General features: G+C 43.4%; 1 protein-coding gene and 1 pseudogene across 1 annotated transcript in view; one reads left to right on the forward strand and one right to left on the reverse strand.

Annotated features, from left to right (window-relative positions):
- Positions 1-20629, reverse strand: part of LOC126177085 (protein Skeletor, isoforms B/C) — a 744541-nt gene that overhangs the window by 91605 nt on the left and 632307 nt on the right. The window contains exon 6 of the mRNA XM_049924333.1: positions 7730-7910. Within this exon, the coding sequence (XP_049780290.1) occupies positions 7730-7910 (181 nt within the window). The remainder of the gene's footprint in view (positions 1-7729; positions 7911-20629) is intronic.
- Positions 18884-19001, forward strand: LOC126177287 (5S ribosomal RNA; annotated as a pseudogene).

Consider the following 20629-nt stretch of genomic DNA (forward strand, 5'->3'; position numbering starts at 1 on the left):
GGGGATCCGACAGCCGATCACTTCCAGTCATTCCACCAGGAAGGAGGTACACGGCTCGTGTTGTCGGTAGTTCAAACATGCCCAGACGGTCAATACCGCGGTTCGATCGCGTCCGCATTGTTATTTTGTGCCAGGGAGGTCTCCCAACAAAAGAAGTGTCCAGGCGTCTCGGAGTGAACCAAAGCGATGTTGTTAGGACATGGAGGAGATACAGAGAGACAGGAACTGTCGATGACATGCCTCGCCCAGGCCGCCCAAGGGCTACTTCTGCAGTGCGTGACCGCTACCTACGGATTATGGCTCGGAGGAACCCTGACAGCAACGCCACCATGTTGAATAGTGCTTTTCGTGCAGCCACAGGACGTAGTGTTACGACTCAAACTGGGTGCAATAGGCTGCTTGATGCGTAACTTCACTCCCGACATCCATGGCCAGGTCCATCTTTGCAACCACGACACCAAGCAGCGCGATACAGATGCCGAATGGACCGCTCAGAATTGGCATCACGTTCGCTTCACCGATGAGTGTCGCATATGCCTTCAACCAGACAATCATCAGAGACGTGTTTGGAGGCAACCCGGTCAGGCTGAACGCTTTAGACACACTGTCCAGCGACTGCAGCAAGGTGGAGGTTCCCTGCTGTTTTGGGGTGGCATTGTGTGGGGCCGACGTACGCCGCTGGTTGTCATGGAAGGCGCTATAATGGCTGTACGATACGTGAATGCCATCCTCTGACCGATAGCGCATCCATATCGGCAGCATATTGGCGAGGCATTCGCTTTCATGGACGACAATTCGCGCCCCCATCGTGCACGTCTTGTGAATGACTTCCTTCAGGATAACGACATCGCTCGACTAGAGTGGTCAGCATGTTCTCCAGGCATGAACGCTATCGAACATGCCTGGCATGTATTGAAAAGGGCTGTTTATGGACGACGTGACCCACCAGCCACTCTGAGGGATCTACGCCGAATCGCCGTTGAGGAATGGGACAATCTGGACCAACAGTGTCTTGATGAACTTGTGGATAGTATGCCACGACGAATACAGGGATGCATTTATGCAAGAGGACGTGCTACTGGCTATTAGAGGTGCCGGCGTGTACAATAATCTGGACCACCACCTCTGAAGGTCTCGCTGTATGGTGGTGAAACATGCAATGTGTGGTTTTCATGAACAATAAAAAGGACGGAAATGATTTTTATGTTCATCTCCATTCCAATTTTCTGTACAGGTTCCGGAACTCTCGGAACAGAGATGACGCAATACTTTTTAGAATAGCCACTAGAATGCAGTAGTGTTGTTCCTGTTTATAGTTCTTACTAGGCCTGGTAGAGGACGTTGAATGACCACTGGGGGGGGGGGGGGGGGGGGCGCACAGAGATATCACACGCGAGACAGCCTCAGCAACACCTGGCAGAATTCAAAAGAGCATCCATTTCACCAACTGGTCGAATCGTACATTGTCCAGGTCTGTGAGGCATTCAGATGTGACAGTGGCCTAATGTTGGACTGAATGGAACCATGAAGTCAAACGTAATAACCAACAACATTTTTATGTCAGGTCAAGGGCACACCTTCCCCCCCCCCCCCCCCCCCCCCCCCTCCCCGGACATAGAGACATACAGTTTCAAAGTTCTCGTATATTCAGTTTTTACTCAGAAAAATCTACCGCTAATTTATTCTAAAAATTTCAGTCTAAATAGTAGTGAATAGCTAAATGCTATATACTTTGATGCAGTTTGATACATAATTAATTTTAAGCTTATTCTCTATCACTCTTGAAATTGTGCGGCCTAGGATAGCTAAACCGACTTGTATTACATGTCAGAATACATTATTGTTTTTTTCCTCTTGTATTACATGTCAGAATACATTATTGTTTTTTTCCTTTTCCTTACATCGTATATCGAGGTGAGAGAGTGTATAAAACTAATATTTTCTGGTATTTGATTGTAAATTTCGGCATGTGCTTGTGTTTTTGACCATAGAATGGAAGCAACTTCAAATTATGGCCCGTTTTATAAATGGCAAGTTTTTCCTAGTAACAAGGTTCTGTTCATGGCAACTATCACATTCCTTATGACCATAAGTGTCTAGTGAGTCATTTGGACATCTCAAGAGTGAAAATCAGTCTGACGTGAAACTCTATTCTCGCTAGCTAATTAGCATGCTCATGCAGTCTACGAATGTTTTCTGTTACTTACGGGATAGTACCACCACGGCGGCTGGCGAACACCACATGAAAGACATGCAAAAAAGGAAGTAGGTACCAATTAGAAACATTAAAAGCACAGGTAACAGCAATGAGAGGATGTCGACTGTACAAAGTTGCCGCTTGCCTCTTTGCGGTAAGTGAGCTTTACCAAAACTGAAGGAGCGTCCTTGCATAGAGAATGTACCATATGCCTTGAAGGTGATATGACTGCACTCACCTATCTCCTGCTATCAGCGTTGTGGAAAAGCACAAAAAATAGCCATTTCTGCTTTCTTCGTTTGACTTGCCTCGCAAGCGACAATACTAACATTCATGTTTGGCGGCTTACTTATGTACCACCCAATATGAAGATATGAAGGACTCATAAGATATTTTGGCTCACTGTCACTCCGTTTCTGAGAAAACCACCCCTAAAGTTCATGGTGCGGAACCGATGCATTTTCTTCTCACATGAAGAATGGCTCTGAGCACTATGGGACTTAATTTCTGAGGTCATCAGTCCCTTAGAACTTAGAACTACTTAAACCTAACTAACTTAAGGACATCACACACATCCATGTCCGAGGCAGGATTCGAACCTGCGACCGTAGCGGTCGCGCGGTTCCAGACTGTAGCGCCTAGAACCGCTCGGCCACCCCGACCGGTCCACCTCGATCGTCGTTGCCTGTAACTGTCATTATTTTCCAGAAAGAATGGTATAAGAGTCCCTTGAAAATAATACAGGACCAGAATGTATCAATTCCGAGACGACAGGTTGTTTGGAATGCCAACGGTTTTCCTACATCGTATTAGGCGTGGTAATGTGTTATGTTCGTGGTGTTTCCGTACATTTGCCCACCCCCTGCATAAACATTTCATTATACATGACGGTGTATGTCTGTCGACCCTTGCAATCCAATATGGAACAAGAAGTATGGTTTTGTAACGTTCTGAACATACGTTCTGTAAACTGAATTCGTCAATTTCCACGATTTGGAGCAAGTGACGTACTTTGTTGAATGTTTGACCTCTTGTATAACTGAAGGAGTTATGAGCACGTAAAGGGCAGTCGTAAAATTTTATTTTGTCGATTTCTCGGAATGTACGCGTTTCCAGACCCCATATATGACGAAAACTGCTCAGTTTTAGTTTATCCATCGTTTCTGCTAATTTTGAGTTGATTGCGCGTCATGAACTTAATGAGCGATTTTCTCAAAAAAATGGTGGTAGTAAACCAAAATATCTTACAATCCTTCATTTTAGGAGATACACAAACGGCCTGTGGATCACGAGCCGAACAGGCTGGTTGTGTCCGAAACTTTGTCCTTGTAACTGATGTGATTTTGTAACGAATATGAATGTATTAAGTGTTTCCATGATGGTGATACTTCCAGGGACGATGGAGAAGGGCAGCTGTATTAATTTGAGATGAGGAATCCTAATCTGGAAACGAGGCAGTCTGCTGCTGATGATAAAAATCCATGTGTACACTATTTTGTAATACATTATTTATGTGCATAATTTACAGAAGATAGCACTATCGCAACAAGTAACCATTATAGGTAAATGGGATGATGGTTCGTCGCTAACTGTCAACTAGGCAAGGAAATGCTCTTTTCTTGCTTTATCTCCATTTTGCCACACCACTGCACTCGTTACGCCAAAAGTGAGTACAATGGGAACTCGGTGATTTTACGGTTCTATTCATGCATCAGCTTGTGCGTGTAATAATTAGGAAAAAACAAATGAATCGTTTATAGCAGCTCTGTACTTATGCGGGAAAGTGAGGATCAATCATTCAGCGCTGGAAAACCCATTGGGTCAACACCAAGCACGAGGGAAAGACGACACTTTCTGTTAATTACAGGAATGAAACATCAGCTTCGGTACTACTTTCCATGCTATACTGTGCATGGGACACAGTCCACGTACGATTTATCGAATGAAGGTTGAATCCGTTTCGCCCACGCTTTTTCCAGTCGTGGGTCCGTTAGTTCGTTGTACCTTTCGGTCGATATGTTGTGGTACCACTTGTGCTATTTTCTTTGACCGTGGGAATAGTCTTCTTAACATGGCCTGAACCCGATGTCTCCTACGTGGTTACTTGTCTCGAAACCCATCTGTCGGCCGTACAGGAAAACTATGTCTGCTAATTCAGTAAATTGTGCTAAGTCTAATCGACGGTACACTTTCGGTCGTAAACACAGTTTTTATGCAGAATTCTCCAGGAATAAGGTGTTTAAAGAGCTTAGAATAATTTGTCTTCTTAGCTACAATACCGAAGACGCTGGGTATCTCTAGAAAACGCAGAAGACTGCAGCCTTACATATCTTTGTATCAGAACTGGCAACGTCAGTGTACTCATCCGATATCTCCAGTGCTGAGTTTCCTGTCGCTACCTCTCGTATTGTACACGTATACCTCCAATCCGTAATTTCAGACCCATAAATCTCCGTCATACCTGAATGTTTGTACCATTTTTACGGAAACACATTTTACACAGCCAGTACAACACTTTCGAAGTAATAGACTCACTTCATAGTAATGTAAGGCTGTGGTTTGAAGACCACAGTGATGAGTTTTACCAACTCGCACAGTTCGACCACCTGTTAAAGATCTTGGTGTAGGACAGAGGTTTGGGTTGCCGAGGATTTAAATTGTCCCCGAACCAGTGAAGACGATATGAGGTTTCTGAATGCCTTCTTAACCACATTTATTTCTCTGTAGCTTAGCAAAATGATTTTTTTTGATGCTGTAAATCAATAAGTCTCTATTTATCTGTATTTAATGCACCATATTTACTGTAAAATGTGTCTTCAATTTAATGTAGCAATAATATATGCTTCCTTTTCCCGATATTCCGTACCTTTGAATTGAATCGCCGTATCGCAGCTTATTTGGAACTAAAATCCACTACTGGCTATTAAACCTGCTACACCACGAAGGTGAAGTGCTACAGACGCGAAATTTAACCGACAGGAAGAAGATGTTGTGATATGTTAATGATTAGCTTTTCAGAGTATTCACATAAGGTTGGCGCCGGTGGCGACACCTACAACGCGCTGACATGAGGAAAGTTTACAACCGTTTTCTCATACACAAACAGCAGTTGACCGCCGTTGCCTGGTGAAACGTTGTTGTGATCCTCGTGTGAGGAGGAGAAATGCGTACCATCACGTTTCAGACTTTGATAAAGGTCGGATTGTAGCCTATCGCGATTGCGGTTTATCGTATCGCGACATTGCTGCTCGCGTTGGTCGAGATCCAACGACTGTTATAATATGGAATCGGTGGGTTCAGGAGGGTAATACGGAATGCCATGCTGGATCCCAACGGCCACGTATCACTAGCAGTCGAGATGACAGGCATCTTATCCGCATGGCTGTAACTGATCGTGCAGCGACGTATCGGTCCCTGAGTTAACAGATGGGGACGTTTGCAAGACAACAACCATCTGCACGAACAGTTCGACGACGTTTGCAGCAGCATGGACTATCAGCTCAGAGACCGTGGCTGCGTTTACCCTTGACGCTGCATCACGGACAGGAGCGACTGCGATGGTGTACTCAACGACGAATCTGGGTGCACAAATGGAAAAACGTCATTTGTTTGAATGAATCCAGGTTCTGTTTATAGCATCATGATGGTCGCATGCGTGTTTAGCGACATCGCGGTGAACGCACATTGGAAGCGTGTATTCGTCATCGCCATATTGGCGTATCACCCGGCGTGATGGTATGGGGTGCCATTGTTTACACGTCTCGGTCACCTCTTGTTCACATTGACGGCACTTTGAACAGTGGACGTTACATTTCAGATGTGTTACGACCCGTGGCTCTACCCTTCATTCACGACCGCATGTTGCAGGTCCTGTACGGACATTTCTGGATACAGAAAATGTTCGACTGCTGCCCTGGCCAGCACATTTCCAGATCTCTCACCAATTGAAAACGTCTTGTCAATGGTGGCCGAGCAACTGGCTCGTCACAATACGCCAGTCACTACTCTTGTTGAACTGTGGTATCGTGTTGAAACTGCATGGGCAGCTGTACCTGTACACGCCATCCAAGCTCTGTTTGACTCAATGCCCAGGCGTATCAAGGCCGTTATTACGGCCAGAGGTGGTTGTTCTGGGTACTGATTTCTCAGGATCTATGCAGCGAAATTGCGTGAAAATATAATCACATGTCAGTTCTAGTATAATATATTTGTGCAATAAATACCCGTTTATCATTTGCATTTCTTTTTGGTGTAGTAATTTTAATGGCCAGTAGTGTTGCTTCTTAACAGAAGTATGTTGCGGAACCATCATTAGTACACTTTTGTAACTGTGAATTATTGTATGTCCTAGGGCAACTCGCCTATAAACGAAAGTAACAAGTGTTTTGACGAAAGGACGTAAGCCATCTGGTGATGAACTGTATCATTTCGAAACCGGTAATGGTACTTTTTTAATAATGTAACCTAAAATCAACTTGAGACTCGTTGCTGCTGTACACTGTCAACAAACTGTTCTACATATATTTAACAAAGCATCATACAGGGTGTCCCACCTACCTTGTCCACCCAAAATATCTGTGGAACAATAACAGCTTTTGGAAAACGACTTTCACCGGTATCAATGTAGCGCTGGGGCCCATGAATGTACATATTTGGAAACATTCTAAAACGAAAGCAAATGTGTTTTTTAACACAAACTTATGTTTTTTTAAATGGACCTCCTATATTTTTTCTTCAGCAATCCATAGCATGACAAAGCACATACACAATGGCGTTGATTGCATCGCAATATTCCCATTACATCCCGAGATATTGAGACGCGAAGTTGACGCTTGAAACACCCCACATGCGCTGCTAGCGCACGTCCTGAGGCCCAGGCGTGAACCCCATGCTGCCCGTAATCGCGATGTGATTGACATGTGTAATCACACCTCCATACTTATAAAGAGGGACACTTACTTGTCAATCACATCGCGATTAGGGGCAGCATGGGGTTCACGCCTGGGCCTCAGGACGTGCGCTAGCAGTGCATGTCGGGTGTTTCAAGCGTTAACTTCGCGTCTCAATATCTCGGGATGTAATGGGAATATTGCGATGCAATCAACGCCATTGTGTATGTGCTTTGTCATGCTATGGATTGCTGAAGAAAAAAATATAGGAGGTCCATTTAAGAAAACATAAGTTTGTTAAAAAACACATATGCTTTCGTTTTAGAATGTTTTCAAATATGTACGTTCATGGGCCCCAGCCCTACATTGATACCGGTGAAAGTCGTTTTCCAATAGCTGTTATTGTTCCAGAGATATTTTGGGTGGACAAGATAGCTGGGACACCCTGTATAACAACTAAGTAAGTGCCGTGATGACGATGTATTTATTATTGGACGTAAGGAGCACTGTCTTTGCTGCCAAGCCCAAATCTGAAATTGTCTGCGTAAACAACGTGATAAAAAAGTAGCTGCGATGCCGCACCCAAGAGGGTGATATTCTGCAGCGAGTGGTTGTCGGGGCAGCAGGCGGCGCGAGAACTCACAGTGATCTTGGTCTGGCCCAGGGCCGGCGGCACGTCCAGGTCCTTGGGGATGAGCACGTGGCCGAAGTTGTGGCGGTACTGCACGCACCACACCGCCAGCCAGTCGATGTCGTACACCGTCAGGTTGCCCGGCAGCTGGATCTCGATGTCCTCACCCTGGTAGCCGCGCAGCGGGTCCAGGCTGCAACACGGGCAGGCAGGGGCCGCACTCGTTACACTGTTCCGGGATGCCAGACACACAAACACACACACAGGCGCGAGGTGTTTTAGTATCAGAACGTAGTCGCCACAGTCCCAGTAAAACTACGTCTTCGTCTACATCAGTGGTTCCCAACATGGGGGTAATTACCCCTTGAGAGGTAAAATGAGATTTTCTGAGGGATAAAAACGAAACGATTCGATTCTGTTTAAGTCACGAAACTAAATTATTTTTCAAAAGATGATCACTACTATCACAATTTTGTACGACTCTGATATTGATTATTTAAGTTATCTTAGAAGGAAGATTAAGGAAAGGCAAACCTACGTTTCTACCATTTGTAGACTTAGAGAATGCTTGACAATGTTGACCGGAATACTCTCTTTCAAATTCTAAAGGTGGCAGGGGTAAAATAGAGGGAGCGAAAGGCTATTTACAATTTGTACAGAAACCAGATGGCAGTTACAAGAGTAGAGGGACATGAAACGGAAGCAGTGGTTGGGAAGGGAGTGAGACAGGGCTGTAGCCTCTCCCCGATGTTATTCAATCTGTATATTGAGCAAGCAGTAAAGGAAACAAAAGAAAAATTTGGAATAGGTATTAAAATCCATGGAGAAGAAGTAAAAACTTTGAGGTTCGCCGATGACATTGTAATTCTGTCAGAGACAGCAAAGGACTTGGAAGAGCAAATGAACGGAATGCACAGTGTCTTGAAAGGAGGATATAAGATGAACATCAACAAAAGCAAAACGAGGATAATGGAATGTAGTCGAATTAAGTCGGGTGATGCTGAGGGAATTAGATTAGGAAATGAGACACTTAAAGTAGTAAAGGAGTTTTGCTATTTGGGGAGCAAAATAACTGATGATGGTCGAAGTAGAGAGGATATAAAATGTAGACTGGCAATGGCAAGGAAAGCGTTTCTGAAGAAGAGAAATTTGTTAACGTCGAGTATAGATTTAAGTGTCAGGAAGTCGTTTCTGAAAGTATTTGTATGGAGTGTAGCCATGTATGGAAGTGAAACATGGACGATAAACAGTTTGGACAAGAAGAGAATAGAAGCTTTTGAAATGTGGTGCTACAGAAGAATGTTGAAGATTAGCTGGGTAGATCACGTAACTAATGAGGAGGTATTGAATAGGATTGGGTAGAAGAGAAGTTTGTGGCACAACTTGACTAGAAGAAGGGACCGGTTGGTAGGACATGTCCTGAGGCATCAAGGGATCACAAATTTAGCATTGGAGGGCAGTGTGGAGGGTAAAAATCGTAGAGGGAGACCAAGAGATGAATACACTAAGCAGATTCAGAAGGATGTAGGTTGCAGTAGGTACTGGGAGATGAAGGAGCGTGGGCAGGATAGATTAGCATGGAGAGCTGCATCAAACCAGTCTCAGGACTGCAGACCACAACAACAACAAGTTATCAGCAATTACTTTTTCTCAATTAGTAGCATTAATGTGGTGGAGGTTCTATTCCTCATATAGTCCACCCACTACAGACACATGTTGTGCTTCGTTCCGTACATTGCTGATGATATATACGTAACAAATGCTAAATATCTCAAGAAAAAGTCTTAGATAGTACCTGCAGTCGCCAAGGAATTGCTTCTTACTATCTTCGAAAAAGACAAATGAATTAAAAGCGCGATACATCAGTAACTACATTAGGCTGAACACAGTATTATTATTATTATTATTATTATTATTATTATTATTGTTATTATTATTATTATTAATAAACTGGTTAGACACATCTACATCTACATCTACGTGGATATTCTGCAAATCACATCTAAGTGCCTGGCAGAGGGTTCTTCGAACCACCTTCAGAATTCTCTATTATTCCAATCTCGTACAGCACGCGGAAAGAACGAACACCTATGTATTTCTGTATGAGCTCTGATTTCCCGTATTTTATAGTGGTGATCGTTTCTCCCTATGTAGGTCGGTGTCACCAAAATATTTTCGCATTCGGAGGAGAAAGTTAGTGATTGGAATTTCGTGAGAAGTTTCCGTCTCAACGAAAAACACCTTACTTTTAATGATGTCCATCCGAAATCCTGTATCATTTCTGTGGCACTCTTTCCCATATTTCGCGATAATACAAAACGTGCTCTCTTTGAATTTTTTCGATGTACTCCGTCAGTCCTTTCTGGTATTCCCCGCACCGCGCAGCAGTATTCTAAAAGGGGACGGACAAGCGTAGTGTAGGCATTCACCTTAGTAGTTCTGTTACATTTTCTAAGTGTCCTACCAATAAAACGCAGTCTTTGGTCAGCCTTCCCCACAACTTTTTCCATGCGTTCCTTCCAATTTAAGTTGTTCGTAATAGTAATTTCTAGGTATTGAGTTGATTTTGCGGCCTTTGTATTTGACTGATTTATCGTGTAACCGAAGTTTAACGGATTCCTTTTAACACTCATGTGGATGACCTCAGACTTTTCGTTATTCAGGGTCAACTACCAATTTTCGCGCAATTCAGATACCTTTTATAAATAGTTTTGCAATTTGTTTTGATCTTCTGATGACTTTATTAATCGATAAACGACAGCGTCATCTGCAAACAAGACCTAAGACGGCTGCTCAGATTGTCTCCCAAATCGTTTATATAGATAACGAACAGCAAAGGACCTATAACACTACCTTGGGGAACGCCATAAATCACTTCTCTTTTACTCGATGACTTTCCGTCCAGTACTAAGAATTGTGACCTCTCTGACAGGAAATCACAAATCCAGTCACATAACTGAGACGATATTCTATATGCATGCAATTTCACTATAAGCCGCTTGCGTGGTAAAGTGTCAAAAGCCTTCTGGAAATCCAGAAATACGGAATCGATCTGAAATCTCTTGTCAACAGCACTCAACACTTCACGCGAATAGCCGGCCGCGGTGGCCGTGCGGTTCTGGCGCTGCAGTCCGGAACCGCGGGATTGCTACGGTCGCACGTTCGAATCCTGTCTCGGGCATGGGTGTGTGTGATGTCCTTAGGTTAGTTAGGTTTAAGTAGTTCTAAGTTCTAGGGGACTTATGACCTAAGATGTTGAGTCCCATAGTGCTCAGACCCATTTGAACCATTTCACGCGAATGAAGAGCTAGTTGTGTTTCATAAGAACGATGTTTTCTAAACCCATGTTAACTGTGTGTCAATAGACCGTTTTCTTCGAGGTAATTCATAATGTTCTAACACAATGTGTGTTCTAAAATGCTGTTGCATATCGACGTTAACGATATGGGCCTGTAATTCAGTGGGTTACTCTTACTACCCTTCTTGAATATTGGTGTTACCTGTGCAACTTTCCAGTCTTTGGGTACGGATCTTTCGTCGAGCGAACGGTTGTATATGATTTTCAAGAATGAAGCTGTTGTATAAGCATACTCTGAAAGGACTCTAACTGGTATACAGTCTGGACCAGAAGACTTGCTTTCATTAAGTCATTTAAGTTGCTTCACTACTCCAAGGATATTTACTTCTACGTTACTCATGTTGGCAGCTGTTATTTATTCGAGTCCGGAATATTTACTTCGTCTTCTTTTGTGGGGGCATATCGGAAGGCTGTGTTTAGTAACTCTGCTTTGGTAGCACTGTCTTCGATAGTATCTCCATTGCTATCGCGTAGAGAAGGCATTGATTGTTTCTTGCAGCTAACATACTTCACATACGACCAGAATCTCTTTGGATTTTCTGCCAGGTTTCGAGACAAAGTTTCGTTGTGGAAACTGTTATGAGCATCTCGCATTGAAGTCCGTGCTAAATTTCGAGCTTTTGTAACAGATAGCCAATCTTGGGGATTTTGCGTCTGTTTGAATTTGGCATGTCTGTTTCGTTGTTTCTGCAACAGTGTTCTGTCCCGTTTTGTGTAACAAGGAGGATTAGCTCATTCGTTAGTTAATTTATTTGGAATAAATCTCTCAATTGCTGCCGATAATATTTCTCTGAATTCAAGCTGCATCTAGTCCACACTTACATTATTAATTTGGAATGAGTGGAGATTGTCTCCCAGGAAGGCGTCAAGTGAATTTTTATCTGCTTTTTTGAATAGGTATATTTTTTGCTTAATTTTGGGGGATTTGGGAGTTACAATACTCAGTCTCGCTACGACAGCACTGTGTTCACTAATCCCTGTACCCGTTTTGATGATCGTTACTAACTCAGGATTATTTGTTGCTAAGAGGTCAAGTGTGTCTTCACAGCCATTTACTGTTCGCGTGGGATCATGAACTAACCGCTCGAAATAATTTTCAGAGAATGCGTTTAGCACAATTTTGGATGATGTTTTATGCGTACCTCCCGAATTAAACGTGTATTTTCGCCAGCATATCGAGGGTAAATTAAAGTTACCACCAACTATAATCATATGAGTCGGGTACGAGTTGGAAATCAAACTCAAGTTTTCTTTGAACCTTTCAGTAATTGTAGCATCTGAATTGGGAGGTCGGTAAAAGGACTCAATTATTATTTTATTGCGGTTGTCAACAATGACCTCTTCCCATACTAACTCACAGGAAGTATCTACTTCAATTTCGCGACAAGATAAACTACTTCCAACAGCAACAAACACACGACAGCGTACCGTGTTTAGCCTATCCTTTCGGAACGGCGTTAGGTTCTTCCCAAAAATTTCGGCTGAGTTTATCTCTGGCTTTAGCCAGCTTTCAGTGCTTATAACGATTTGAGCATCAGTGCTTTCTATTAGCGCTTGGAGCTCTGGCACTTCCCCAACGACGATTTATAACTGTTATACGAATGGTTCCCTTATCTACGTTCTTCCTGTGTTCGGCATGCACTCTTTGTGGCTGAAGCATTAACAGTCTGAGGTCATCCAACTTGTATCAGATCAGAAGTAAGAAGTCCAGAAAACAAGTGACTCACAAACAGTAAGTACAGCACACACATCTGAACTTGTTTGACTTTAAATGGGGCTGAAAAAAATTTGGAAATTTGTCGTAAGGTCTTATGGTACTAAACTGCTGAGATTATCGCTCCCTAAGCTTACGCACTACTTAATCTAACTTACACTAAGGACAACAGACACAGCCATGCCCGAGGGAAGACTCGAACTTCCGACGGGGGGAGCCGCGCTGACCGTGAAAAGACGCCCTAGACCGAGCGGATACCCCGAGCGGTGCAATGGGGTTGAAGTGTGCAGCTTATAACAGAACGTAAAATCATGTATGTCAGTAATTTCTTTACGTGTAATGTTTTATGTAAATATAGCCTTTGACTGCTAGTTTAACAGCTAAGAAACGGTTATCTTTGGTCATGCGGGAAGGAGGTCGATTTTAGGAAGAGGTGGTTGATGGTCTTTTGGATCGGGAGCGTGGGTGAGAGGAGGTGGTAATACAGATGTGGTGTAAAGCAATGTCTTATTTCATATTATTGTAGAAGTGTTAAATGTGAATAAATGAATTAAATAGTGATGTGCAAAACTAATGTAACGTTTGCTCTCTAAAAATCAAAATACCACATCGCCCTACAAACCAGTTAGTCTCATCCAAACACAAATAAAACCGCGGGAACATCGCAGTGGAATCACCTCTAGACTTCACGAAGACAACAACGCAGCCATCGATATGAGTTAAGTACCAAACTGATCGTACTTGTTAACGACCTCGGACTATAAATTTGAATCTCCTGTAGTGCCTGCAGTCACCATGTGGACAAAGGAGCAGGACAACTTATAGACTGTGGAAATCTTAGGAAGAGGTCTTTTAAAAGCTGAAGCAAGTGCCGCAGCGGAGAGGAGTAATGCAGGGGAAGTATGTCGCGTAGAGTGTGTGTATCCTCACTGTGGATAGTTAGATTTCTTATCTGAGAAGAAGTTGTGGCTAGCACTTGCGATGCTCCACGATTACTTCGTTACTCATTTATTCCAACACCCCCCCCCCCCCCTCCACACACATACGCAAAAACTAAGTATTATTCATCTGTAATCATTTTAAAAACATGTGTTCCAATTAAAGTCTTCCATTCTTCAGTTTAGTTAGGTGCTAACGTTGGTAATGATGTGGGGGAGGCGGGGCAACAGATGACAGAGGGCGGAATGAGGGCGGGGGTGCTGGCTAATGTCTAACTGCACTCAGGGGTAACGGTCTAAGAAAGGTTGGTAACCACTTGTCTATATGAATACTCTCCAATTCAGATTTAAGTCTTTGGCGAAAGATGCATAGAACCTAATTAGACTATTTCTTGCTCGTTCCACCCTCGAACAGCACGTAGGTAAAATGAACACCTTAATCTTTCCATGCGTGATACAAATTCATAATCGATTATTGATGTAAAGCCAAACGCGACATGTAAGAACAAACTGTTCGACCCTAACCAAAGTTTATAACAAGTGAATTCCATTTTTGTTAAATACGTAAGACATATTTATAACAACAGCACAACATCGCCTATCCCATTGATACTTTACAACCTTTCGTAAAGTGTATAAGTGTATTTTAGGATAGTGAAGCCAACCATGGTCATGGGAGGGAGGGGGACACCTGTAAGAAATCCATACTTCAAATTATGAAACCATTTTAAAATCTTGTATCATGTTTTGCTACCTTGAACTGAGAATCTATAGCAACTAAGTACCTTGATATTATAATAGGTTTCATGGGGGACGTACTCATTTGGCTAGTTCCAAAATAATATCACGTGTTAACAAAGGAAGGTGTTGTGACATATTAAAATTCAAGTAAACGGCTGATTTGGAAAGTACGTCTATTCAGCAGATGCTGCAGGACAAAAGATCACCTTTTATACTTAATGCAAATGTAATCCAAATGCATCAGCTGAATTAGTATTACTGGAATACGCATAACAATTTTAAATTCTCAATAACTTCGGAAATACAGGATGTTTCAAAAGATTGCACGTATTTTGAAAACATACATTTATTAAACTGTTAGACATGCAGCTACGAGGCTTGGGGCACGTATCTATTAATGTCTCAAGTTTAGATTACAGATGTTCAGTATGTCGTGCACCAGTAACACGGGCAGTATCACGTCAATAGTCTAATTTCTCCCATACTCGTGTAAGCACGTCCATCGCCTCTTACGTCATGGCAGACAGATCCGATTCTTCAACTCTTCTAGCTTCTGTGGTAGTGTTGATGCATAAACGCTGTCCTTAATGAAACTCCACAGGAAGAGGTCAGAGATCGTCCGATCCGGTGATGGTGGAGGCCAGCTGAGACGTGTTCAATCGCCGGCTGTCTGACGACCAATCCAACGGCTCGGTAGACTTTCATTCAGATATTTACACACTTGGTCATTTCAGTCCCAAAGTGGGGGTTGTAACGGAACATATTAAAGGCTTTACTGTACCGAAGTATGCGATACCCTCCAAATTCAAGCAGTTTAACGAGTATTTATGATTATAGCAAAGGTATTGTGTATGTTAACAATGATTGCATAACATGTCTCCATAAACAGTCAACCCATTAAATTATACTGAATAACTGACCCACATAAAAGTTTATATCGCTTGATCACTGATACAGCAAATGTCATCATGTAAAAACACTGAGTTCATCTTAAATAATTAATATGAAGTACGAAAAATAGTGGACAACTTAGGTATTGTGGATCTCCTTAAATAAAAATCACCCAGTGAAACCTATTTGTTCACTAGGAGCGTTTTCACTCAGTATTCACGTAAGCAATCCTATTTTAGACGAAAACCAATGTAATTCTTAATAATTCATGTTATTTACTTATTTATGCAAATTAGAGAAGTCAATTGACAAACTTCTAAAAAACGGCTTTTTTGTAACAAAGAATTATTCTGTCAAGTCAACAAATCTGTCTGTCATTTTAATAACATGTTAAATTATGTCACTCGATGCAAATTAATAACTTTTCTGCACAAATTATGATAACAGATGTACATGAGACTTATAAACTATATCTCTTTTTAGTAGTTCTTTGACAATGTTATAAATACAAGCAGCAAGAAGGGTCGAGGGGCAGTCGGAATGTCACTATGGTAAACTGTGTTTGTGTGTTATTGTTTGAGGTGGATAAACAATGCAAAGAACATGTAAAGGAAGTACTACTTTGTGTTGAGTCATGGTCTTTGGTGGACAGTGGAATTAAGATGGCCACCAGAGTAATAAATATTTGAAGTTTACATATTTGTTGGTTTCGCTCGTTCTTTATCATCAAAAGCATATAAAAAACACGGGACCTCATGTTTTTAACCCTAGATAACCAGATTTAGAGCCAGCATCAGCATCGAGACACGACAGCGATCCAGCAAGTAGCAGCGATTACCACAACACAATGCATTTTAATGGCGCCAACCTAACATCAAGTGCTAACAAGCTCCGTAAATGGGAGTGAAATAGTGCGATTATAGCAATTAGCAATATCTACGACCAGGCGACCATTACAGGGTCCCCATCTCGTTGAAGAATATGGTTGTCCTCGAACAGCCTCGGAAACAACCAGCTTTGTGACCTGGCTAAATACTACCGACCGTCTACAGTGTTTCCATCGAAGACGAATGGATCATAAACAGGTGAGTGGAATATCGCACGAAACACGCTGACTTTGGGCGAACCTCGTACATGTTCAATGTGTGCATGTGGGTTCTTTAGGACCCAAATTCGAACAGTTTGTTTACTTTCCTACTAAGGTGGAAGGTCGTTTAATCACTCAATACGATGCATTGTGCGAAAGTGCTACCATTATCAATAGCGTTGTGAAGTTCGTCAGAAAACGCTACACGTCTGCATTTGTCGTCGTAACGTAGAGCCTGTAACAGCTGTAACTTGGACGACTTCACAATTAAAAGACCTCTCAAAACACTTCAAATTGTTGTCCCAGGCAGTTGAATCTCCCGGCTGGCGCAATGAACTGATTTTGTAGGTCTACGTTGGAAAGCGGTTTGAATTCTTGCGCCATTTTCGTCGGAAACACGGAGGCGACCACGCCTCTTTCCTTTACATACACATCCTGTGTCTGCAGACTGACGACACTATCTGTGAATGCTCCATCCATTCGGAGGATTAGTTTGGTACTTCAACCTGAAACATCTTGGGAGTGTAATCACGGAATTACAATTGGCAAACTCGAGAACTCAAAATGGTATCTGCTGCGGAGTAGCCATTCTGCAAAAAGCGACGGTAGCCGAACAAACAGAAGACAACTGACATCTAGCGGCAGTAAATATAAAGTAGACAACGTATTCGTTTTTCCAATAATACAGCCGTGTTGCACCGATCGATAATTTTGACAACGTAGTACTTTGTAATATATGTATATTCTTTTTGAAACGCCCTGTATTACAGACTCCCAGTCTCTAGAGGTTTGGTATCAGCGCAAAAATTTCCTTAAGGTGAGGCCCTTTATACATATATTTTCCGCCACTTTAAATTTCGTAAAATTTCAATAATTTTATTTTGCTAAGGTGGCAGAGAGGTTTGTGGATATACACTCCTGGAAATGGAAAAAAGAACACATTGACACCGGTGTGTCAGACCCACCATACTTGCTCCGGACACTGCGAGAGGGCTGTACGAGCAATGATCACACGCACGGCACAGCGGACACACCAGGAACCGCGGTGTTGGCCGTCGAATGGCGCTAGCTGCGCAGCATTTGTGCACCGCCGCCGTCAGTGGCAGCCAGTTTGCCGTGGCATACGGAGCTCCATCGCAGTCTTTAACACTGGTAGCATGCCGCGACAGCGTGGACGTGAACCGTATGTGCAGTTGACGGACTTTGAGCGAGGGCGTATAGTGGGCATGCGGGAGGCCGGGTGGACGTACCGCCGAATTGCTCAACACGTGGGGCGTGAGGTCTCCACAGTACGTCGATGTTGTCGCCAGTGGTCGGCGGAAGGTGCACGTGCCCGTCGACCTGGGACCGGACCGCAGCGACGCACGGATGCACGCCAAGACCGTAGGATCCTACGCAGTGCCGTAGGGGACCGCACCGCCACTTCCCAGCAAATTAGGGACACTGTTGCTCCTGGGGTATCGGCGAGGATCATTCGCAACCGTCTCCATGAAGCTGGGCTACGGTCCCGCACACCGTTAGGCCGTCTTCCGCTCACGCTCCAACATCGTGCAGCCCGCCTCCAGTGGTGTCGCGACAGGCGTGAATGGAGGGACGAATGGAGACGTGTCGTTTTCAGCGATGAGAGTCGCTTCTGCCTTGGTGCCAATGATGGTCGTATGCGTGTTTGGCGCCGTGCAGGTGAGCGCCCCAATCAGGACTGCATACGACCGAGGCACACAGGGCCAACACCCGGCATCATGGTGTGGGGAGCGATCTCCTACACTGGCCGTACACCACTGGTGATCGTCGAGGGGACACTGTATAGTGCACGGTACATCCAAACCGTCATCGAACCCATCGTTCTACCATTCCTAGACCGGCAAGGGAACTTGCTGTTCCAACAGGACAATGCACGTCCGCATGTATCCCGTGCCATCCAACGTGCTCTAGAAGGTGTAAGTCAACTACCCTGGCCAGCAAGATCTCCGGATCTGTCCCCCATTGAGCATGTTTGGGACTGGATGAAGCGTCGTCTCACGCGGTCTGCACGTCCAGCACGAACGCTGGTCCAACTGAGGCGCCAGGTGGAAATGGCATGGCAAGCCGTTCCACAGGACTACATCCAGCATCTCTACGATCGTCTCCGTGGGAGAATAGCAGCCTGCATTTCTGCGAAAGGTGGATATACACTGTACTAGTGCCGACATTGTGCATGCTCTGTTGCCTGTGTCTATGTGCCTGTGGTTCTGTCAGTGTGATCATGTGATGTATCTTACCCCAGGAATGTGTCAATAAAGTTTCCCCTTCCTGGGACAATGAATTCACGGTGTTCTTATTTCAATTTCCAGGAGTGTAGTAATGGACTCATATTTCATTGCTATCACATGAACATACATTCAAACAAATTTATTATGCGACAGAAAAACCATTTTTAAGGCAGTACTAATATAAATTGGCCAACGGCCTTCCCGCAGTGGTAACACCGGTTCCCGTCAGAACACCAAAGTTAAGCGCTGTCGGACTGGGCTAGCACTTGGATGGGTGACCATCCGGTCTGCCGAGTGCTGTTGGCAAGCGTGGTGCACTCAGCCCTTGGGAAGCAAACTGAGGAGCTACTTGATTGAGAAGTAGCGGCTCCGGTCGCGGAAACTGACATACGGCCAGCAGAGTGGTGTGCTGACCACATTGCCCTCCATATCCGTATCCAGTGACGCCTGTGGATTGAGGATGACACGGCGGCCGGTAGGTACCTTTGGGCCTTCATGGCCTGTTTGGGAGGAGTTTAACATAAATTAAAATAACGTTAGGTTCAGGCACTTAATTCTTTTGTTAAATACATATTTATGGATCTTTTGTGGGATCACATCCGTTAAGCTGACGGAGAGAGGAACGTCTTTGAATATGTTTTGGACTGACACCAAGCTTCACTCCAGAGTGGGCTGACATTGTGGTATGTCATCTAGCTGTGCAATACTTTCGAGTTTGGCAGCAGTGCAAAAACGTTTCTGATTCAGTTGTGACAATGAGTGCCTTTTGTGAGTTATTTCCAAAATGAATACTGAGTTATGAAATATTTTGATTTATGGATACCTGCATTGCACATAGTTAAGAAACCCAACATCACAAGTGAACTTTGGGACCACAGACCTGGAATCGACTGCATCGACCAAATTCATCACATTAAATTGACGACATCCACAAGTTGAATTTTTTGGCATGACTGAAAGGGGGCACAGGCTTTATTTATTATCGATTCCAAGCATAGGTAACAACACATGTACAAGCTCTGATTTCTCTTACTGTATCAAATTGCACTTCTTATCTATGTAACGAGAGCATAACAATGTTTAATCCTTTAGGAGAGAAAGTTGGTGATTGAAATTTTGTGAAAAGATCTCAGAGGAACGAAGTTAGCATTTGTTTTAATGACTGCCACCCATCTCACTTATAGTATCCAAGACGCTCTCTCCTCTGTTACGTGATAATACAACATGAACTGCCCTTCTTTGTCTTTATTCCATATCCTCTGTCAGTCCCTCCCTGCAGCCGCTCACCGCTCCCCTATCCCTCCTGACACCGCGTGGAGCGAATCACAAGGCAACTCAGGAGTCACCCCACTCTTTGTGCTTTTGGCTCACTGAGTGATTCAGATCACAGTGCTCCTGGCTCCTTCACTGATTCAGCTCGTAATTCAATTTGATTTTCTTGGCTTAGCAGTCTCCATTCGATTTCAGCTGATGTTAGATATTTTTCATTATGACAGTAATGGTATGTATATCGTATTATTGAACTTTACATATGAATAAGAGCACTCATAGATTATAGAATACACTGTGTGTACTTTTGTTCTCATTTTAACTATTTACTATTTTTTAAAAACATACATTTTAATAATAAGTATTTTAATTTTTTCATAAAACATACTTTTCCGTGCTGTAGGACACATGTTAACCACTTTGCCTTCATACAGAGGTGCTTCAAGTGATATATGTATCACTTTACCAAACTGGACAAGAAAAGGAAAATGTCATTACTGGCAACAGATAACAGGCTTGTAATCAGCCCTGTAGAGATGCCTGAAGCCCAGCATTCAGCAGGACCTCTGGAATGGTGCAGGTCACGAAGGTGGCCAAGATCGCTATAAGTGAATGGTTATTCCGCAGAAAATTAAGAAATCATTTCTTGGGAACCGTCCTCACCG

This window comes from Schistocerca cancellata, chromosome 3, assembly GCF_023864275.1.
Source record: "Schistocerca cancellata isolate TAMUIC-IGC-003103 chromosome 3, iqSchCanc2.1, whole genome shotgun sequence".
NCBI classification, from domain to species: Eukaryota; Metazoa; Arthropoda; class Insecta; order Orthoptera; family Acrididae; genus Schistocerca; species Schistocerca cancellata.